The 24,166-nt window shown below is 37.5% G+C and overlaps 1 protein-coding gene across 3 annotated transcripts in view; it reads left to right on the top strand.

The window, feature by feature from the left end:
• Positions 1-24,166, top strand: part of XRCC4 (X-ray repair cross complementing 4) — a 330,523-nt gene that overhangs the window by 241,030 nt on the left and 65,327 nt on the right. For 2 of the 3 annotated variants that reach the window (XM_058440741.1, XM_058440742.1), the window contains exons 8-9: positions 8,742-8,847; positions 10,457-10,521. The exons of the other annotated variant lie outside the window; for it this stretch is intronic. In XM_058440741.1, coding sequence (XP_058296724.1) covers positions 8,742-8,847; positions 10,457-10,521 — 171 coding nt within the window. The remainder of the gene's footprint in view (positions 1-8,741; positions 8,848-10,456; positions 10,522-24,166) is intronic. 3 annotated transcript variants of the gene reach the window in all.

The following is a 24,166-nucleotide window of genomic DNA, read 5'->3' as shown; positions in this document are numbered from 1 at the left end:
GGGTTTTTTGTGTCTCTATTTCCTTCAGTTCTGCTCTGATTTTAGTTATTTCTAGCCTTCTGCTAGCTTTTGAATGTGTTTGCTCTTGCTTTTCCAGTTCTTTTAATTGTGATGTTAGGGTGTCAATTTTGGATCTTTCCTGTTTTCTCTTGTGGGCATTTAGTGCTATAAATTTCCCTCTACACACTGCTTTGAATGTGTCCCAGAGATTCTGGTAGGTTGTGTCTTTGTTCTCGTTGGTTTCAAAGAACATCTTTATTTCTGCCTTCATTTCATTATGTACCCAATAGTCATTCAGGAGCAGGTTGTTCAGTTTCCATGTAGTTGAGCGGTTTTGAGTGAGTTTCTTAATCCTGAGTTCTAGTTTGATTGCACTGTGGTCTGAGAGACAGTTTGTTATAATTTCTGTTCTTTTACATTTGCTGAGGAGAGCTTTACTTCCAACTATGTGGTCAATTTTGGAATAGGTGTGGTGTGGTGCTGAAAAAAATGTATATTCTGTTGATTTGGGGTGGAGAGTTCTGTAGATGTCTATTAGGTCCACTTTGTTTAGAGCTGAGTTCAATTCCTGGATATCCTTGTTAACTTTCTGTCTAGATGATCTGTCTAATGTTGACAGTGGGGTGTTAAAATCTCCCATTATTATTGTGTGGGAGTTTAAGTCCCTTTGTAGGTCACTCAGGACTTGCTTTATGAATCTGGGTGCTCCTGTGTTGGGTGCATATATATTTAGGATAGTTAGCTCTTCTTGTTGAATTGATCCCTTTACCATTATGTAATGGCCTTCTTTGTCTCTTTTGATCTTTGTTGGTTTAAAGTCTATTTTATCAGAGACTAGGATTGCAACTCCTGCCTTTTTTTGTTTTCCATTTGCTTGATAGATCTTCCTCCATCCCTTTATTTTGAGTCTATGTGTGTCTCTGCACTTGAGATGGGTTTCCTGAATACAGCACACTGATGGGTCCTGACTCCTTATCCAGTTTGCCAGTCTGTGTCTTTTAATTGGAGCATTTAGCCCATTTACATTTAAAGTTAATATTGTTATGTGTGAATCTGATCCTGTCATTATGATGTTAGTTGGTTATTTTGCTCATTAGTTGATGCAGTTTCTTCCTAGCCTCGATGGTCTTTACAATTTGGCATGTTTTTGCAGTGGCTGGTACCGGTTGTTCCTTTCCATGTTTAGTGCTTCCTTCAGGAGCTCTTTTAGGGCAGGCCTGGTGGTGACAAAATCACTCAGCGTTTGCTTGTCTGTAAAGTATTTTATTTCTCCTTCACTTATGAAGCTTAGTTTGGCTGGATTGGAAATTCTGGGTTGAAAATTCTTTTCTTTAAGAATGTTGAATATCGGCCCCCACTCTCTTCTGGCTTGTAGAGTTTCTGCCAAGAGATCAGCTGTTAGCCTGATGGGCTTCCCTTTGTGGGTAACCCGACCTTTCTCTCTGGCTGCCCTTAACATTTTTTCCTTCATTTCAACTTTGGTGAATCTGACAATTATGTGTCTTGGAGTTGCTCTTCTCGAGGAGTATCTTTGTGGCGTTCTCTGTATTTCCTGAATCTGAATGTTGGCCTGCCTTGCTAGATTGGGGAAGTTCTCCTGGATAATATCTTGCAGAGTGTTTTCCAACTTGGTTCCATTCTCCCCGTCATTTTCAGGTACACCAATCAGACGTAGGTTTGGTCGTTTCACGTAGTCCCAAATTTCTTGGAGGCTTTGTTCATTTCTTTTTATTCTTTTTTCTCTAGACTTCCCTTCTCGCTTCATTTCATTCATTTCATCTTCCATCTGCGATACCCTCTCTTCCAGTTGATCGCATCTGCTACTGAGGCTTCTGCAATCTTCACGTAGTTCTCGAAACTTGGCTTTCAGCTCCTCCATCTCCTTTAAGCCCTTCTCTCCATTGGCTATTCTAGTTATCCATTCTTCTAATTTTTTTTCAAAGTTTTTAACTTCTTTGCTATTGTTTTGAATTTCCTCCGGTAGCTCAGAGTAGTTTGATCGTCTGAAGCCTTCTTCTCTCAACTCGTCAAAGTCATCCTCCATCCAGCTTTGTTCCATTGCTGGTGAGGAACTGCGTTCCTTTGGAGGAGGAGAGGTGCTCTGCTTTTTAGAGTTTCCAGTTTTTCTGCTCTGTTTTTTCCCCATCTTTGCGGTTTTATCTACTTTTGGGCTTTGATGATGGTGATGTATAGATGGGTTTTTGGTGTGGATGTCCTTTCTGTTTGTTAGTTTTCCTTCTACCAGACAGGACCCTCAGCTGCAGGTCTGTTGGAGTTTACTAGAGGTCCACTCCAGACCCTGTTTGGCTGGGTGTCAGCAGCGGTGGCTGCAGAACAGCGGATTTTCGTGAGACCACCAATTCAGCTGTCTGATAGTTCCTCTGGAAGTTTTGTCTCAGAGGAGTACCTGGCCCAGTGAGGTGTCAGTCTTTCCCTTCTGGGGGGGTGCCTCCCAGTTAGGCTGCTCAGGGGTGAGGGACCCACTTTAGGAGGCAGTCTGTCCGTTCTCAGATCTCCAGCTGTGTGCTGGGAGAACCACTACTCTCTTCAAAGCTGTCAGTCAGACAGGGACATTTAAGTCTCTGGAGATTCCTGCTGACTTTTTGTTTGTCTGTGCCCTGCCCCCAGAGGTGGAGCCTACAGAGGCAGACAGGCCTCCTTGAGCTGTGGTGGGCTCCACCCAGTTCGAGCTTCCTGGCTGCTTTGTTTACCTAAGCAAGCCTGGGTAATGGCGGGCGCCCCTCCCCCAGCCTCGCTGCCGCCTTGCAGCTTGATCTCAGACTGCTGTGCTAGCAATCAGCGAGACTCCGTGGGCATAGGACCCTCTGAGCCAGGTGCGGGATACAATCTCCTAGTGTGCCGTTTTCCAGGCCCGTTGGGAAAGTGCAGTATGAGGGTGGGACTGACCCGATTTTCCAGGTGCCGTCTGTTACCCCTTTCTTTGACTAGGAAAGGGAACTCCCTGACCCCTTGCGCTTCCCGAGGCAGTGCCTCGCCCTGCTTCGGCTCACGCACAGTGCGCTTCACCGACTGTCCTGCACCCACTGTTTGGCACTCCCTAGTGAGATGAAAGCGGTACCTCAAGCAGAAATGCAGAAATCACCAGTCTTCTGTGTCGCTCGGGCTGGGAGCTGGAGACCGGAGCTGTTCCTATTCGGCCATCTTGGCTCCCCCTCCCTGTTTCTACTATTCTTACTTATGTGCTTTGCCTCTTTATGAGTGGAGTGATTATTTACTATTTGATAGCCATTTCATGGAAAATTACTTGTGGAAATTCTTTGAGGCTTAGTATGAAGATGTTTTTCCTGAAAAATATTTGTCTTTACTTCTGCTGTGTACGTACACTATGGGACCACTTTAATGATTTGAGGTTGTTTTGTTTTAAAACTACATGAATTATATTAATTTGGGCTGCAAATATACCCAAGTGATTTGCAAACGTACTTTTTGGTTACAAAGTGAGTCAGTAGTGTCCCACCTTTATAGATGGTCTCCTATTAGACTCTCCACTTTGGACAGGCCCTAGGCTTTGTCTCTCCCTGATGTGCTTCCCAAGTCTGTAAAAATACCTCACTAGCTCTCCAGTGCTATTAAGAAAAGAAAAAATGTATGTATGTTCTCTTTCTCTCTCTCTTTCTCCAATTTTAGTTATTTTTAGCAGGAGATATTAGCTGAACACCTAACCTTTTATATAATTGGATGCAAGCATTCAATTTCATAAGCTTCTGAAACTTAGCAAGAATTGTACTAAAAGTATAACATAGAATAACCTTATGGGCAAAGTTTATTAAATGGATAAAGCTGATTATGACACAATAATTTTATCTTTAGTGAGTGTGTGTGTCTTTTTTTTTAAATTATACTTTAAGTTCTGGGATACATGTGCAGAACATGCATGTTTGTTACATAGGTATACATGTGCCATGGTGGTTTGCTGCACCCATCAACTGGTCATCTATATTAGGTATTTCTCCTAATGCTATCCCTTCTCTTGCCCCCGACCCCCCAACAGGCCGCATTGTGTGATGTTCCCCTCCTTGTGCCCATATGTTCTCATTGTTCAACTTCCACTTATGAGTGAGAACATGCAGTGTTTGGTTTTCTGTTCCTGTATTAGTTTGCTGAGAATGATGGTTTCCAGCTTCATCCATGTCCCCTGCAAAGGACATGAACTCATTCTTTTTTATGACTGCATAGTATTCCATGGTGTATATGTGCCACATTTTCTTTATCCAGTCTATCATTGATGGGCATTGGGGGTGGTTCCAATTCTTTGCTCTTATGAACAGTGCTGCAATAAACATATATGTACGTGTGTCTTTATAGTGGAATGATTTATAATCCTTTGGATATATACCCAGTAATGGGATGGCTGGGTCAAATGGTATTTCTGGTTCTGGATCCTTGATGAATCGCCACACAGTCTTCCACAATGGTTGAACTAATTTACACTCCCATCAACAGTGTAAAAGTGTTTCTATTTCGCCACATCCTCTCCAGCATCTGTTTCCTGACTTTTTAATGATCACCATTCTTATTGGCATGAGATGATATCTCATTGTGGTTTTGATTTGCATTTATCTAATACCAGTGATGATGAGCTTTTTTTCCTATGTTTGTTAGCCACATAAATGTCTTCTTTTGAGAAGTGTCTGTTCATATCCTTCACCCACTTTTTGATGGGGTTGTTTTTTTCTTGTTAATTTGTTTGAGTTCCTTGTAGATTCTGGGTATTAGACCTTTGTCAGATGGATAGACTGCAAAAATTTTCTCCCATTCTGTAGTTTGCCTGTTCACTGTGATGATAGTTTCTTTTGCTGTGTAGAAGCTCTTTAGTTTAATTAGATCTCATTCGTTAATTTTGGCTTTTGTTGCAATTGTTTTTGGTGTTTTAGTCATGAAGTCTTTGCCTATGTCCTGAATGGTATTGCCTAGGTTTTCTTCTAGGGTTTTTATAATTTTAGGTTTTACATTTAAGTCTTTAATCCATCTTGAGTTAATTTTTGTATAAGCTATAAGGAAGGGGTCCAGTTTCAGTTTTCTGAATATGGCTAGCCAGTTTTTCCAACACCATTTATTAAATAGGGAATCCTTTCCCCATTGCTTGTTTTTTTCAGGTTTGTCAAAGATTAGATGGTTGTAGATATGTGGTGGTATGTCTGAGCCCTCTGTTCTGTTCCATTGATCTATATATCTATTTTGGTACCAGTACCATGCTCGTTTGGTTACTGTAGACTTGTAGTATCATGGCTTTGTTTACCCTGTGAGGGGAAAACCACCTACTCAAGCCTCAATAATGGCAGATGCCCCTCCCCCTACTAAGCTCGAGCGTCCCAGATGGACTTCAGATGACTATTCTGGCAGCAAGAATTTCAAGCCAGTGGATCCTAGCTTGCTGGGCTCCGTGGGGGTGCGATCCGCTGAGCAAGGCCACTTGGCTCCCTGGCTTAAGCCCTTTTTCCAGGCAAGTAAATGATTCTGTCTACCTGGTGTTCCAGGAGCCAATGGGGTACCAAAAAAAAAAAACTGCAGCTAGCTTGGTTTCTGCTCAGATGACCACCCAGTTTTATGCTTCAAACCCAGGGCCATGGTGGTGTAGGCACCCGAGGGAATCTCCTGGTCTGCAGGTTGCGAAGACCATGGGAAAAGTGTAGTGTCTGGGCTGGACTGCACCGTTACTCACAGCTTCCCTTGGCTAGTGGAGGGAGTTCCCCGACCCCTTGCGCTTCCCAGGTGACACGATGCCCCACCCTGCTTCAGCTCTCCCTCCGAGGGCTGCACCCACTGTCTAACCAATCCCAATGAGATGAACCGGGTACCTCAGTTGGAAATGCAGAAATCACCAGGCTTCCGCGTTGGTCTCAATGGAAGCTGCAGACAGGAGCTGTTCTTATTCGGCCATCTTGCCTGGAAACCCCCAATTTTATGTTTAATAGAAAACAAAGATCTTATTCATGGAGAACAGCTCATTAGGGTTCTTGGGGTGAGGAGGAATAACATCAACTACAAATATAATAATAGCTTACACTATTAAGGATTTACAGTGTAACAACTTCTCAAAGTGCTTTACATGCATTACGTTTTTTAATCCTTATAATAATTCAATGGGATAGTTAATATTTGTATCCCCATTTTATATATGAGGAGACTGAGGCACAGAGTCACAAATAATAAATAGTACAAAAGATGTCAGGCCGGGCACGGTGGCTCATGCCTGTAATCCCAGCACTTTGGGAAGCCGAGGCGGGTGGATCACTTGAGGTCAGGAGTTTGAGACTAGCCTGGCCAACATGGTGAAACCCCATCTCTGCTGAAAATACAAAAATCAGCCGGGTATGGTGGCCCAAGCCTGTAGTCCCAGCTACTTGGGAGGCTGAGGCAGGGGAGTTGTTTGAACCCAGGGAAGCAGAGGTTGTAGTGAGCCAAGATGGCACCACTGCACTCCAGCCTAGGAGACAGAGCAAGACTCCGTCTCAAAAAAAAAAAAAAAAAAGATGTCAAACTTGGGTAGTAAGAATCTAAAGTACTCTATATTAAGAACCTAAAGTATGCTGTATACTATATTGTTGCCCTAGCTGTAAAATAAAATGAAAGATATTTTTATTTATGCACAGAGAAAAGTTTCAAATATATCTTATAGGGGATAGGATTAAAGCAAAACATTTGTACATTTGTAAGAACAGTTATCCTATAGTGTAGGAGCCATCACATAAGATCGCATAAATGTTGGTTGGTGAATGAATGCTTTTATTATGAGAAACACTAATGACAATTGTGGTGGTATAATAATAAATTATAAGGAAAGTAGTAACAACAATTTACAATTCTTCCAAATTGTAAAATAGAGAGATTACTCTTATAGTAAATCTTTTTAAAAATGAGTCAATTAAAATATATTTAATTGCATGCCTCTATAACTTCCAAAACTCAAATACTGTATAATGTAGTAAAAAATACAACAGCAAATTCACTTAGAGATTCAGCACCACATAGACTACTTATATTTAGGTAATGTTATATGGAATAAACTGAGGAAGAAAGATCTAAGATAATGATCCAAATGAGTATAATTTCTAGCTCAAAAAATGCTTACAAATATTATTATAGAAAACATTGACAATATTTGTAGATGCATGGCAAATAAGGGAACAGTTTTTGAAAATATGGTAAAACTTTGAGTTGACTTTGCGCTCAACTACAGTCAACTACAGTCAACTACAGTCAACTCTTAAGTAATTTACAGTCAACTCAAAAGTAATTTAAAATGTGATATAAGTAAATTTTTCAGTAATCTAGTATTTTAGAACACAGTTCACAGATATGATCTGAAACTGTAAAAGTAATACAAGTACTTTTATTTAAGATCACATGAATCATCTGCCCAAAATTACTGGGCTGTTAAACAACTGTTTTTTGTTTTTTTTTTGAGATGGAGTCTCACTCTGTCACCCAGGTTGGAGTGCAGTGGTGCAATCTCGGCTCACTGCAACCTCCGCCTCCCAGGTTCATGTGATTCTCGTGCCTCTGGAGTAGGTGGGATTACAGGAGTGCACCACCGCACCCGGCCTTAAACAGCTTCTTGGTAAAGATCTTCATATTCATCAGACTTGAGTTAACCAGACACGTGACTCTTTTCTCTTTATTTGCTCTCTTACCTGAATTCTACCAAAATCCTTTGCTCTGTGATATTAGAATACACCTATAAGGCTATATTAGGCACCTCTGTGTCATCTATTGGTTACTACAAATGTCTTTTGGCATGTGGGTATTTTATTGATGTATAGAATTTTAATTTGTTCACAAATCTACCCTCTGTGATTATTGCTTTAGTTATCTTCTACCAGAAAATGAAGATTTGAGTATCCATACCAACAATTAGTCATTTAGAGAAACTCTTCATCAAATTTACCTTTGCTTTGCTTCTGTAAAATGTATCTATAAATTTGTCATGTTATTGATTTTTTCATAAGTTTAATAGTTAGATAAGACTGTAATCTAACTAATTCTATAGTTAGTTGGATAAGACTAATTTGCTTTAAGTTTCTTCTAAAGCACTCAGATTGGCTAGTATATCTACCTAAAAATATCTGCTAAATTGAATTACTAAACTGAAGTTGAATTTCTGAGTTACAAAATAAAATTAGAAGCAAACAAACTCTCATGTCTTGGTACCATTTTATAGTTATTGGGAAGAAAAATAAAGTTTCTGAGCAAGGTCTCCCAGAAGCAACTCAGTAGAGCTAAGACTAGAAATCAGGTTTCTTAACTCTTATCTTAGTGTTATTTCATATCCTATCGGCATTTTCAAATTTTTTTATAATAAGCTTTATTTTTAGAACAGTTTTAGATTTACAAAAAAGTTGAGAAGATAGTACAGAGTTCCCATATACCTCATACTCAGTTTCTCTTATTAAAATCTTACATCAGTGTGGTATATTTACTACAATTAGTGAACCAATATTAATACACTATTGTTAACTAAAGCCCACAGTAACTTCAGATTTTTTTTGTTTTATCTAATCCAGATCAATTTTACAAGATGTTTATGAGTGTTGTTGGGGCAGAGGGAGAAAAATGTATCTTGTGGTAAAATAAATTTAGGAAATGCTAAGTAAAAATTAGACATATTTCTTACCTGAAAAACTCAGAGCCTTTAAGATATATAATTTAAATCTCGAAGTAGAGTCTAAAATGTGTTACGTTTCCCAAAATGCTTGGGTAACTGAACTTTTTTTATATAGAACACTTCAAAGAACTTCTGTTCTGAGGAATACCCTTTGGAAAATTCTGCCCTACACCATGGCCCGTGATATTAACTTAGACTGGATTAATTCAGATATAAAATTGGTAAGACTCAATTTCATTAAGATAATCTCTTAAAGGATGGCTGAGAAAGTGTTTAGTTCCTAGAGGTGGCTATTGAATGAAGGTTAAATCTACTCTCCTGACCCAGCTCCATGGTAACTAACTCTTCTTGATGTTTTACTCTCTGACTGTAGCTAGAGCTTAATTATACAAAGTCTCAACAATTACACATTCAAACATATCCATTAAAAGAGAGAAAGATGATATCAAGTATTTTTTAAATGAAAAATATCTATGGAATTTTAGAATAATCTCTCCAGAATCACAGCACAATGAGAACTGATTCTCAGGATGATCACCAAAGATGTTACATTTTGATCTGCAGCTTCTGTTTATCAAGTCAGGAAAGTATGAGGATATATTTTGCAATAGTTTTTAGGCAACAGTTTTTGCTCAGTTATCCAGTTTTTAAAAATACTGGTAACTATACCAAGTTTAGCCCAGAACATTTTAGTGAATTCTCTACTGAAGGTTGCAGATTTCTAGTGAATAGAAACATGTGGTCCTCATCAAGTACTGTTATGATACCTATATGGGCTGATGCATAATCAGTACTTTTATATATGTATGTATACACACACACATACAAACAGATATACATACATATTCATGAAGATCACAGAGCAGAAAAATGAGTAGTTAATGAAAAACCATAGAATTTGCCATCACATTAAAATTTACTCAATATTAGTCATTTGTATGTTCATCTCACTTCAAATATGAAGAGAAAACCATTTCAGCATATAAAATCAGAGAACATTCTTGAATTTCATGTGAGATTTTCTAGCCACATTTTAAAATAGGGCAAAACAATATAAACATTCAAGTTATCAAGTAAATCTCAGAATTGTATACTTTTCTCTTAAGAATGACTTTTAAAGCACTAAATAATTAAGATGTTATGTTAACATGAATAATTTCATAAGCAAATGGAAACCACAGAAATGCAGTAATACAGTTCTCAGCCATTGTTGTTTGATAATTTGCATGGTTTAGGCTTTTCAAATTAAGCAATACATAGCATTGATGAAGAGTGGATGATGTGAGCAGAGCCACACAAGCACTGTCCCTCCCTGACTCCAGCAATAGGACTGATTGGGCAACAGGAACCTGCCTCAGTGAAGTGCTTTAGCCCGGGCAGTGACTGCATTAGAGATGCTGGAAACTCTGACTCATGTTTTTGTCCCTTCTTTTCCCCTCTCATGAGGCACAGAATAGAACAGAACAGAGAACAGAAAGCAGAAAGAAAAAGGGGGAACAGAGGAAGGGAAATTTCATAACTCTTTAGAATATTTCATTGTTCAACTGTGGTCATACCTTATTTCCATGGGAATAAGTAGTCTGAGTTGGTTGTGCTTGAGATTCAGAGCCTCTACGATGCCAGAGTAAGCACACACTTCACCTTTCCCCTGTTAACATAGTCTAGCCTCACCCTGGCCAAATATTGAAAAGTACAAGACTTCTTTCTAAAGTATCTGAATCCAGTGCACACTTTCTTGCTAATAGACAAATTCTCTAAGTGCTGAAGGAATTCTGATGGGGCTTTTAATTTTATTAATTCAAACTAGTAATGTTTACTTATTTGTTCTAGACAGTGATCATACATTGTTCCTGCCAATTGTTTGACGCTTGGAGGGGCAGAGTCATAGAGAACAGGTAATATTTTTATCTATGGCCCTTCCATAAACAGTTCTGACAGATTCCACACTGTATTTAAACACTCAGGGGCTACCAGCTTTCCCTAATATAGCTCCCTGAATATACTTACGATTTAGCTGAGGGATTAGCAAATTCACAAAATCTATATTTCTTAAGGCAAAATAGGATTTGTGTCTTAAGAGAACTATAAAGAGAATGCTTTTTAATTGAAAGTCTTTTAAGAGACTCTTAAGCAAGAGTGTCACAGACCAAGATTGGAAGCCACATTTAGTTGTGATTATCAGAAAGCTTTACGTAAATCCAAGTGGTAAGAATCTGAGTTGGTGAATGGTGGAAGCAAGGCAGAATCCCTGACAGAGAATGACAAATTCAGAAGCACAGAGATAGAAAGAAAAAACATTTAGGAGCAGAAAGCATTTATTTTTCTTTGGAACATAGCATGTACTGGGAAGGTTGAGAGAGAGAACTGAAAAAGTAAGGTGAGAGCAAGGAAGCATTTTATGTATACACCTGTTTACTACATGTACATACTGTAAATGTTGGCTTTCTAGAACCATATTGAATTCCAGATGGAAAATTCCAGATGAAATAATCAAATAGCTTAGCGTTAACACTAAATGATTGAACTTTATATTTTCAGTTTTGTGACAAAAGTTTTTATGAAGCACACAATATACTCTATATCTTACCAGAACATATTATATATTCCTCTTCCATGGAGCCCTAAAGATTCCTCAAATGTATTTTGGAGGACCAAGAAAAAAGTTGTTAAATGAGAGAATGTTCCTCCTGTTGCCTCTCCCTCATTCCCAGGGCAGTTCAACTTTTTACTGTTTTGCTTGTTAGAAGATATCTACAATATTTCATTTGAAGAAAGTGTTCCATCAATAAAACAAAGCTTGAGCCCTGTAAGAAATTCATGTGTAGTCATATTACTAAGAAAGTATTTAATCATTCTCAGCATTCCATTTCATTTAATATAATAGACATAAATATCATGGAGAGATGAATGGATAGAAACAAGCACATGGATGGAGAGAAATAATAGTATTTGGTGTGGGATCTTTTCATGAAAAGTTGTGTATGCAGGAATAAGTTAATAACATATTATAAAATTGGGCCACTTTTAACCATTTATATTTTGGGGGGAATAGAAATCATATTTTATACGTGGATTTAGCCATTTACAAAATAACTTCCCAGGTTCTTAAGAAAGATCAGTGCCAAATTTTCTCTACACTTTTGTACAGGTTTTGTCCTTAATTCAAAGGCTCCCTTTAAAAATATTCCTCTTTACATTCTAAGAACTTGTAATATTTGGCATGTGTTTTACCTGACAGAAAAGGGTTCTTATTAAATATATATTTCCCAAAATTAAAATAACAGTAAATATAATTCTAGTTATATTTTTAAAATAAAATGTTTCAAACTAACATTTACTCCTTATATAATCACAAATCACTCATTAATATTTAGATTGCACAATTATTTAATATTTGTCCTATTTAGTCTTAATTCATAATTATTTCTGTTATCTAATATTTTTAATCAAAATATCCAAATTTGATTTCAAATTTTTGTACTCATGTGTAGGAATTCATGACATGAGAACCATATTTTTCATTTATTGCACAGCGAGGAACAAATCTTTAGAGAATATCATCCATAGAAATATAATTTGCAGCCCGGCACGGTGGTTCACGCCTGTAATCCCAGCACTTTGGGAGGCTGAAGTGGTTGGATCATGAGGTCAGGAGATCGAGACCATCCTAGCTAACATGGTGAAACCCTGTCTCTACTAAAAATACAAAAAATTAGCCGTGCGTGGTGGTGGGTGCCTCTAGCCCCAGCTACTCGGGAGGCTGAGGCAGGAGAATGGCGTGAACCCGGGAGGTGAGCCAAGACCGTACCACTACACTCCAGCCTGGGTGACAGAGCGAGACTCCGTCTCCAAAAAAAAAAAAAAAAAAAAAAAAAAAAAAAAAAATATATATATATATATATATATATATATATATATATAGGCTATGCATGGCAATCACATTAATTTAACAAATATTGAAATATCAACACTGAAATTTTCATTGGGCCTTATTAAGCCATTTCTATTAACATTTAAGGGAATGTGGTTTCTATATGCTTTTGAACAGAATTATATGTGGGTCTTCTAGAAAATGGATTAGGCTGGGCTCAGTGGCTCACCCCTATAATCCTAGCACTTTGGGAGGCTGAGGCGGGTGGATCACGAGGTCAGGAGATCGAGACCATCCTGGCTAACACGGTGAAATCCCGTCTCTACTGAAAATACAACCAAAAATTGGCCAGATGTGGTGGCGGACGCCTGTAGTCCCAGCTACTCGGGAGGCTGAGGCAGGAGAATGGCATGAACCCGGGAGGCGGAGGTTGCAGTGAGCCAAGATCGCGCCACTGCACTCCAGCTTGGGTGACAAAGTGAGACCCGTCTCAAAAAAAAAAAAAAAAAAAAAAAAAAGGATTAAGGTTTTAGGAACAAAAGAGATTTTTAAAATATACCATCTATCACATCTCTGCAGTTGTTGACTGGTATAAGTACAATGTGAAAGTACCACAAGTTAGTAAGATTTTAAAAATCTAATCTTTATGTTGTGGGACATTTAGAGAAACATAAACATGTTCAAAATATTCTTTTATGCTTAATAGTATAAATTTTCTTTTAGTATATTCAGGAATGACAAATAATTAACTACCTGTGAATATAAAATAGAGTGTCTGACCTCAGGAGCTTACATTCCTGTTGGGGATAAAAGATATAATCATATTTAAAGATAACTGCCCAAGATCTTGTATCTTATGCAGTAAAGGCATCTGGCTACAGGATCTCAAAAATCTCTTTAAGCTGAAGTGATGGGGGAAGATTTTAGGAAGCAGTAGGAATATTTTTTGGTCACTGCATTAATGGGAGAGGACTGAAGCTGTAAACAGGAGGAGGAGACCATTCAACTAAGAGGAGCAAGATGAGCCAAAGTAGGGAGGCTGGTCTACTCCGTGTATTCACTAATTTGTAGAGGCTTGACTGGCTCCAGTGAGAGGTTTCTCTAGGAGAACAGCAGGAGTCAGAGCTAAATAAGGAGGATGGGCCAGATATGTAGAGGGGGATCAAGAAAAAGAGCCTCCTGGGAGTACTATAAGTTTCATTATTATTATATAATATTTTCACATTTATTCTGTGTACCTTTCTGTGGCAAACAGAATAAGCTTCCCCATCCCCCTCAGAAAAGCCGTCAATTTCCATTTAATGCCTGGAATCTATGAATATGTTACCTCATATGGTGACATGTGAAAGAGGAAGGCATAATTATTGCGATAGGCTGAATAATAGTCGCCAAAGATAATCAGGAGTGACTCCCTAGAATCTGTGAATGTTAGCTTTTACAGTAAAACGTATTTTGCAGCTGTGATTAAATTAAGTATCTGAGATGCAGGGGTTATTCTGGTTATCTGGATGAACCCTAAATGCAATTATAAATTTCCTTATTAGAGGGAGGAAGAAGGAGACTTCAGAGAAAGAGGCCATGTGATGGAAGGAAAATCAGAGAGAAAAGATGCTAAGCTGCTGCCTTTGAATAAGGAGGAAGGGAATGTGAGCCAACAGATCCAAGAACTGACGCTCTAGGCAGTGGAAAAGCCAAGGAAACTGATCTTCCCTTCGAGCCTTCGGAGGGAGTGTAGCCCTGCCAACACCTTTATTTTAGCCCCATAACAGTCATTTCAGACTTGTGGCCTCCAGAATTGTAAGAGAATGAATTTTTATTGTATTAATCCATCAAGTTTGTGGTAGTTTGTGGTAATTTAGCCGTAAGAAACTAATACACATAAGGAATATGATGCTCATAAAGTCATAGGAAAGCCAGCACTGGGCTCTAGCAGGCCGGTGAGAGTGATCCACACTGGCTGCCATTAGAACACAAGCCGGAGGATGAAGAGAGGTTGATTGATGGGTACAAGCACACAGTTAGGTAGAAGAAATAAGACCTAGTGATCAAAAGATCACCAGGGGACTATAATCAACAATAATCTATTGTAATTTCAAAATAGCTAGAAGAGAATTAATTTGAATATTCCTAGCATTAAGAAAAGACAAATATTTATGGTGATGGATATCTAAATTACCCTAATTTGATCTTTATGCATTATATGAATGTATCAAATTATCACATGTATACCCAAAATATATACATCTATTACATATCAATTAAAAAATAGAAAAAAAATCCTTAGAACCTTTAGCCACAGGAAATGAAATATTTTAATTTCAATTTATAAATATATTTTGTGGCAGAGAAGTATAATAATGTTAGCAATAAAAGACTTTCAACCATAAAAAAATTACCAACAAAATTTAACATCTACTCATTTTGGTAGAGTTTCTCATGGAGCAAACATCAGAACAAAAAGTTGTATCTGCATCTGTTTTATATATATTATTAAACTCTTAAAATAATGCATGCCACTATTTTGTGCACACTAATTTAAGTAGGCCCTTTATTCCAGATATATTTTCTGTACCTATTTCTTCTTTATAATAAAGGCTATTTATTAAATATTCAATATAATATCAATAATTCATATAGCCTTTTAATATATTTTATAAAAGATTCATAAATATGGAAAGAAAGTCTTTTGTGAAACTGAAAAATGTAAAGGAATGCAAGAAGCCAAGCTCTAATACAGTCACCAGGAAGCTCCTCTGCATGGCAGCCTCAAAATTGGTAAAGGGGCCTGGGAACATATATTCTGCCACCACCTCTACCACAACTGCCTCTTGCCACACAGAAAGCTGAAGAATAGGCACAGAAATCTGCTACAGGAAACCCTCTCATACTCTGTCAAGACTTTGCTTGTTGGGGCTAAAAAACAAAAACAGTAAAATGAGTTAAGAGGATACCCTTTGCCTTACTTTCACCTTCAAAATATCTCAATAATTTCACACAGGAGACCAAGAAATACAATTTTTAGCTTTCCAGTTTCTACAGTAGCAAAAATTCATCCTAGAAAGAGAGTGTAATGAAAGAGGAGCAGGTAAATCCACAGAATTTACACAAAGAGTTTGAGGTTATTAGACCACTCTAGGCTCTATCATTCCCTATGTTTTTATAGAATTACTTTCTAAGCAATATAAATTAATAGAATTAACTATGGAGAGATCACTTGTTGTGTGAGGAGCATCATATTACATCAAGATGGGAAGATACTTTAAGAAAGCCTTAACTTCTCTTTAAGAGAGTACCTTAGTACAGAAACAGAACTGATACCTGCATAGGGTTAATACAAATTAAATTATGTTTAGGAATGCTCTGTGATAAAAATGAGTTGGAAATGAATTTAGGAATTTTTCATATGGGAGGAGAGTTTTGAAAGAAGAGGCTTTCTCTGAGAGGAGAGGGAAATGCATTTCTGGGTGGTAGAAGACAGCTTATTGGCAGTATAGAGGCAGGAGTGAATGTGTTCATATGTGTGATTATAGTTGGTTGGTACAGGAGTCAGCATGGAGAAGTTGTGGAAATGAGAGTGCTAAGATGCATGTAGTTGCTAAGTAGCTCAAATTGAGGAACTGATTTTTCTTAGTGAAATTGTCATGACTTTAGTAAAGTCATTGGACTAGGCTCTGATAAAGGAAGTTAGGAAACAGAACACTTGCAAAATTCATTTTGGGGATGCTGAGATGGCATTCAAGGGGCAAAAGGCAAAACTCTTAAATCTACTGCTGATGAGATTTGACAGAAACCATGCCAAAAAATGGCTTTTTTCTTTTTTTTTTTAACAGTAAAAGTAACAATACAGGTGGTCAAAAAAACAAAAACCATGGTATAGAAAAACCATAAACTGAAAAGTAAAAGCTTTTCTTACATTCCACCCTGCCTCTGAATCTTCTGTCCTAAAGATTGCTGCTATTAACTTTCTTACGGATCCTTTTAGAAAGCACTTTTCTGACATAAGGATCATGTATTAATGTACACAGACGGGATCGTGATATATGCACAGTACTGTCCCTATCCATTGCAATCTTCTAATAGACAGCACATTTAGATCTAAACCATTCTTGGTAATGAGATGCCAAAAAATCTCATTGTATAGACTTTCCATAATACATGTAACCAGTTTACTGCTGTAGGATATTTATTGGGTTTTTTTCCCCCTAATTTTTACCTATTTGCCCCATTTACCTCTCTGGGCTCACATCTGATTACAGCATGATTTACTCAATATATTAGGCCTACTGTGGAGACATACTGCTCAGAAAAAAAAGATTCCTTTCATACTTTTCTCCCCAACACTAACTCTGCTCCAGCCACGCCAATCTCTTACATATTTGTCTAACACATCAGCTGTAATCCTGCTTTTTGCACGAGCATTCCTCTGCCTGGAATACTCTTTAGATACTGACTTGCTTCCTCCTTCACACCTTAGTTTCTGTTCCAACTTCTCAGTGAAGATATTCTTGATCACAGTATTTAATATTATAACCCCATCCCACTCCTAATATAATTCCCTTTAAAATTTTTCTCTGTAGACCGTATCAATCTCTAAAATATTATATTCTAATTGATTTTCCTCATCTCTTTTCACTAAAATATAAGTTTTTTTAAGACAGTAATATTGTATGTTATTTAATTATTACTACATAGCTTTCGAGTAAAGAATTTCTAGACATCTTGTGTCCAACCAAGAACAAAATCTTTAATAAATCTTGTTATTCATTAAATTATTTTATTATCTGGGACTTTCATAGCTAGAAAGAAGTCAATTCTTGGCTTCAAAGAACAGGCTAACTCTCTTGATAGTGGCTAATGCAACTGGTAGCTTTTAAGTTGAAGCCAGTGCTCATTTATCATTCTGAAAATCCTAGGGCCCTTCAGAATTAAGCTAAATCTATGCTGCCTTTGCTCAAGAAATGGAACAACAAAGCCTAGATGATGATACACCTGATTATAGCATGATTTACTGATTATCGCAGGCCTACTGTTGAGACCTACTGCTCAGAAAAAAAGATTCCTTTCAAAATATTACTGCTCATTAACAATGCACCTAGTCATCCAAGACCTCTGATGGATATACACAAAGAAGTTTGTTTTCATGCCTGCTAACACAACATTCATTTTGCAGCCATAGATCAATGAGTAATTTTGACTTTCAAGTCTTATTATTTCAGAATTACATTTTGTAAGGCTACAACTGCCATAGATAGTGATTCCTCTGATGGATCTTGGCAAAGTAAATTGAAAATGTTCTGGAAAGGAGTCGCTGTTCGAGATGCCATTAAGAACATTCATGATTCATGGGAGGTGATTAAAATATCAACATTAACAGGATTTTGGGAGAAGTTGATTCCAGTCCTTGTGGATGATTATGGGCTTCAAGACTTTGGTGGAAGAAGTAATTGGAAATGTGGTAGAAGCAGCAGGAGAACTAGAATTAGAAGTGTAGTCTGCAGTCTTACAGTAAAATTTGAATGGATGAAGACTTCTTATGGATGAGCAAAGAAAGTGGCTTCTTGAAATAAAAACCACTCCTGGTGAAGATTCTATGAACATTGTTAAAATTACAAAAAGGGATTTATAATATCCATAAACTTAGTTCATAAAGCAGAGGTGGGGTTTGAGAAGATTGACTCCAATTTTGAAAGAAGTTCTACTGAGGAAAAAATGCTGTCAAATAGCATCCCCGTGCTATAGAGAAATATTTTGTGAAGGGGTCAGTGTCATGAACTTCATTGTCTTATTTTAAGAAATTGCACAGCCACTTAATACCTTTGGCAACTACCACCCTGATCAGTCAGCAACCATCAATCTTGAGGCAAGACCCTGCACCAGCAAAAAGGTTACAATTGCTAAAGGCCCACATGATTATTAGCATTTTTTAGCAATAAACATTTTGAAATTTAGTTATGTACTTTTTTTTTTTTTTTTTTTTTTTTCTGAGACAGAGTCTTGCTCTGTCACCCAGGCTGTAATGCAGTGGCACGATCTCAGCTCACCGCAACCTCTGCCTCCGGGGTTCAAGCAATTCTCCTGCCTCTGCCTCCCAAGTAGCTGGAACTAAGGCGCCCGCCAACATGCCTGGCTAGTTTTTGTAGTTTTAGTAGAGATGGGGTTTCACCACATTGGCCAGGCTGGTCTGGAACTCCTGACCTTGTGATCCGCCCGCCTCGGCCTCCCAAAGTGCTGGGATTACAGGCATGAGCAAGTTATGTACATTTCTTTAGACATAATGCTGTTGCACACTTAATAGGCTACAGTGTCATGTAAACATAACTTTTTCCACACAGGGAAAGCAAAACATTTATATGACTCACTTTATTGAGATTTTGACTTTATTGTTTTGGCACGGAACCAAACTGGCAATGTATCCAAAGTGTGTCTGTATTCACTAAATAATAGTTTTGAACTTTATGATTGCAGTACGTTTATATCAGTTTCACTTCAGTTTTTTAGGGTTGCATAATTTGCCACAATTTTCATCAGATATTTTGGAATGATGTAGCAGAATACATCAAGAAAATCTCCAGTTCTTTTGACAATTTTTATTAGAGCTTCTTGATTCTTACCCCCATAGAAATACTTGTGTATAAATATAGAAAATCTCAGATTAAATTATTTTCTTGGTAGCCTTGCCTGTTCCTATTAAGCCACAGAAAATATTAATAAGGCAAATATATTAACTTTTTTTATTTTTCAAATTATTGTTAATCTCAGCATACTATGAAGAACATGAATGTACTGTACACACAAACAACTTGATGTCTCACTAAATAAAAGACACACGTGCATTAGATCCATCTACCTTTCAGGCACAGTCATGGGGTTTTTAACTCCACAACATTAACTGGAATTGTGGAATACAGATAAGATCATAATTGCAAAGATGTGAAATTCCCTGAAGAATTTTTTATCTATGATCAACATACAAAAAATTTAATGTGTTATGGTAATGTTCTTTATTATCCATGATTAAGTCACACCAAAATGGCACAAAGACCAGGAAACCAGCCAAGCATTCACTGGAGGCATTATTCAGTGTCTGAGAGATTTATATGAATTAAGGAATATTTTACTATCTAGTGTGTATCATTTAAAATAAAACAACCCTTCTAAAGATAACTGTAAACATTTGAATTGTGTTTTTAATTGGAAAAGTAATGAGCTTGTACTGTTAAGCTGTTTCTTATTTTATGTTCTATGCTTTCACAATTAACATTTACTTACTTGTAAATTGTGTTATCTGAAGAATTTTTTCCATATCTGATGTCTGCATAACTCCGGAATATTGTTGGACATTTAATAGGAACCTAATTATAAAACAAATTTATTTACTATATATGCCGTTAAAAACATTACAATTAGCCCGTTTAAGCCTCAATGTATCTCAGTGCTGAACTGTATCAAATGCTATGAACTCAAAATTTTCCATGACTTTATATGCAATTAAAGACCTCAATGAAATTATTTATATTTTTATCCCACAATTATATAGTACCTACTCTGTGCCAGGCAATATGCTGTGGACTGAAGGTACCAACATGAATAAGATACCTTTCCCTCACTGGGTGTGATAGGCTGAATAACCACTCATTCCCTCTCCCCCAACCACCGCATGCGCATGTCCTAATTTGTGGAACATGCGAATGTTATCATATGGCAAAGACTTTGTGGGGGTGTGATCAAGTTAACAATTTTGATTATCCTAGGATTATCCTGGATTACCAAAGTAAGCCCAAATACAATTATATATATCTTTATAAGAGGGAGGCACAAAGAGATTTGGCACAGACAGAGAAGAAGGCAAAGTGACTTTGGAGGCAGAGATTGGAGAGATGTGGCTCCCAGCCAAGGAATGCTGCAACCACAAAAAGCTGGAAGAGGAAGGAACGGATTCTCCCCTAATGGCCTTGGAGGCAATGAAGCCCTGATGATACCTTGATTTTATCCCGGTGTTACTGATTTCAGACTTCTGGACTCCAGAACTATAAGAGAATAAATGTGTGTTGTTCTAAGCAACCAAGTTTGGGTAATTTGTCACAACAGTCATAGGAAATAAATGCACTGAGGAACTCAAAGTTTAATGAAAGAGACAAACACAAAAAATAATTGTTATAGTACAGCAAGAGCCCTATTCGAAATATGTGGGAGCGGATGGGGAGCATGGATGGAGTATTGACTCTGACGGATCTAGTTCTTTGAAGCTACTTAGAAGATCTGAACTGAAGCTTGAAATAAAATAGTGTTTTCTAAGCAGGGAAGAGAGTACAAAAATGCAGAAACCAAAAAAATATGGTGAGTTTTATAATGCAAAATGGTATTTTGAAATGCACAGGTTAAATCAGGAAATAATTAGTCCTAAAATAATTTTCATTGATTTTAAATTTTTGGTTACTCATATTTATCAAAAAAAGTATATGGCTGTGAAGTATCCTTGGAAAAAGTAATAGTAAATGTACTACAAATAAGAAAATGAATATTACAGCATTACAAATTATTTTCTATCATTGCCTGTTGCTGAGGATTTTAGAGAGGTTGTTACACAGAAATGTTAATTAAACCATATCAACAGTACCATACTTTAATCAGTTGGAGAGAAATTATTTGCTCATCATCACTGGCCATCAGAGAAATGCAAATCAAAACCACAGTGAGATACCATCTCACACCAGTTAGAATGGCCATCATTAAAAAATCAGGAAACAACAGGTGCTGGAGAGGATGTGGAGAAATAGGAACACTTTTACACTGTTGGTGGGACTGTACACTAGTTCAACCATTGTGGAAGTCAGTGTGGCGATTCCTCAGGGATCTAGAACTAGAAATACCATTTGACCCAGCCATCCCATTACTGGGTATATACCCAAAGGACTATAAATCATGCTGCTATAAAGACACATGCACACGTATGTTTATTGCGGCACTATTCACAATAGCAAAGAGTTGGAACCAACCCAAATGTCCAACAACGATAGACTGGATTAAGAAAATGTGGCACATATACACCATGGAATACTATGCAGCCATAAAAAATGATGAGTTCGTGTCCTTTGTAGGGACATGGATGAAACTGGAAAACATCATTCTCAGTAAACTATCGCAAGGACAAAAAACCAAACACCGCATGTTCTCACTCATAGGTGGGAATTGAACAATGAGAACTCATGGACACAGGAAGGGGAACATCACACTCCGGGGACTGTTGTGGGGTGGGGGGAGGGGGGAGGGACAGCATTAGGAGATACACCTAATGCTAAATGACGAGTTAATGGGTGCAGGAAATCAACATGGCACATGGATACATATGTAACAAACCTGCACATTGTGCACATGTACCCTAAAACCCTAAAGTATAATTAAAAAAAAATTATGACTTGAAAAAAAAAAAAAAAGATCCCTATCAGAGCAACATGCTACTGAAATTGAAACAAAAACAAACATCGACTTCATGGTGGGGCATGGGTGGGAGAATGGTGAAATCACTGATGCTTTATGGGAAGTTTATGGGGACAACGCCCCAAGGAAATCAGCAGTTTACAAATGGATCAATCCTTTTAGGACGGAACAAGACAAGTTGAAGATGAAACTCATGGCGGCAGACCACCCACATCAATTTTTTAGAAAAAAATTATTAAAATTTTTGCATTGGTTCACACCTGTAATCCCAACACTTTGGGAGGCCAAGGCGGGTAGATCACAAGGTCAGGAGATCGAGATGAGCCTGGACAACATGGTGAAACCAACTCTACTAAAAATACAGAAATTAGCCAGGCATGGTGGCGTATGCTTATAGTCCCAGCTACTCAGGAGGCTGAGGCATGAGAATTGCCTGAACCTGGGAAGCGGAGCTTGCAGTGAGCCAAGATTGTGCTGCTGCTGCTGCACTTCAGTTTGGGCAACAGAGTGAGACTCTGTCTCAAAAAAAAAAAAAAAAAAAAGTATGTGGATCAAGATCCTGAAGTATTGCTTTGAAGAATTGTAATGGGAAAAGAAATATGGCTTTACCAGTACAATCCAAAAGGCAAAGCACAATCAAAGCAATGGCTACTAAGAGATGGAAGTAGTCCAGTCAAAGCAAAAGCAGACCAGTCAAGAGCAAAGGTCATGGCAAAAATTTTCAGGGATGCCCAAGGCATTTTGCTTGTTGACTGTCTGAAGGGCCAAAGAACAATTAGATCTGCTTATTATGAGTGTTTTAAGAAAGTTAGCCAAAGCCTTAGTTTTAAAAAAAAATGCCTGGAAAAGCTTCAATAGAGTCCTTCTCTACCATGACAATGTTCGTGCTCATTCCTCTCATCAAACAGGGGCAATTTTGCAAAAGTTTCAATGGGAAATCACTAGGTTTTTGCCTTACAGTCCTGATTTTGCCCCTTCTGACTTCCTTTTGTTTTCTAATCCTAAAAAATGTTGAAAAGGCACCTATTTTTCTTCAGTTAATTGTGTAAAAAAGACTGCATTGACTTGGTTAAATTTCCAGGATTCTCAGTTCTTTAGGGGTGGACTAAGTAGCTATCATTGCTTACAAAACTATCTTGAGCATGATGGAGTTATTTTGAGAAATACGTTTACATTTTTAATTTTTATCTTTTAATTTCATCTTTCAAAAACTTTTTGAAGTCCCCTTGTATAGTACACTGGATTCTTGACATTAGTGACCTCAGAGACTTTTTTTTTTTTTTCCTGAGACAGAGTCTTGCTCTGTCACCCAGGCTGGAGTGCAGTGGCATGATCTCGCCTCACTGCATCCTCCACCTCCCAGATTCAAGCGATTCTCCTGCCTCAGCCTCCCAAGTAGCTGGTATTACAGGTGCATGCCACCACGCTCAACTAATTTTTGTATTTTTAGTGGAGACAGGGTTTCACCATGTTGAACCACTCATATCCATGAGTATCTCAACATTTGTAGAGACTTCTGGCTTTCTACTGTCACAGTTTGGCTCTGTAACATATTTTTTTTCCTCTTGAGAATTATTTACCACAAAGAAACAAATTTAATCACTTATTAATACAAATGATAACATGTAGAATAAAACAAATTCCAAAAAGTTGCAAATGCCAGATAGAAAACTAAGCTCACTCACAAGATAAGTGATCTGATGGCACTACACATCAGCCCCAAAGCTTGTAATTCAAATACTCCATGACTTTCAGAGCCATTTGCAAGCAGCTGAAACTGCAAATGTTAGATCTGTAATTGTTAATGGAGTCTGTTTTTACATGTTAAAAGAAAACAAATGTACTATGCACAATAATGTCATTGATTTTTAAAAATTCTTTGTTGAAAGAAAACCAAATTTTATACTGTTTATGTTTAAATATAATACTTCTCAGGTCTTTCTACATAGTAATTTTATGATTTGTTTTTAATGAAGCTTTCAAAGAAAAACTTTGGTCTCAAACTTTAAAATGGGTGAATTGCATAGTTCTGAATTTTTGCAGCTTGAGAAAAATTACTGATAATTGTCTGTTTAAAATTAAAACTGGTTGCATTGTGCTCTGCTTCTGATTTCTGTTGGCACTTGTGATAGTTTTTAAATGACCATAAATTCTTTGTGATTATTTGCATTGAGCAGTGGAATATTTTCCCCCTCCTCTTATCTCTGGGCTGAATCTGTGAATTGGTTAAC

Source organism: Hylobates moloch, unplaced genomic scaffold, assembly GCF_009828535.3.
Source record: "Hylobates moloch isolate HMO894 unplaced genomic scaffold, HMol_V3 SCAFFOLD_6, whole genome shotgun sequence".
NCBI lineage: Eukaryota > Metazoa > Chordata > Mammalia > Primates > Hylobatidae > Hylobates > Hylobates moloch.
The sequence above is the reverse complement of the archived record's forward strand: the minus strand, read 5'-3'. Positions and strand labels throughout refer to the sequence as shown.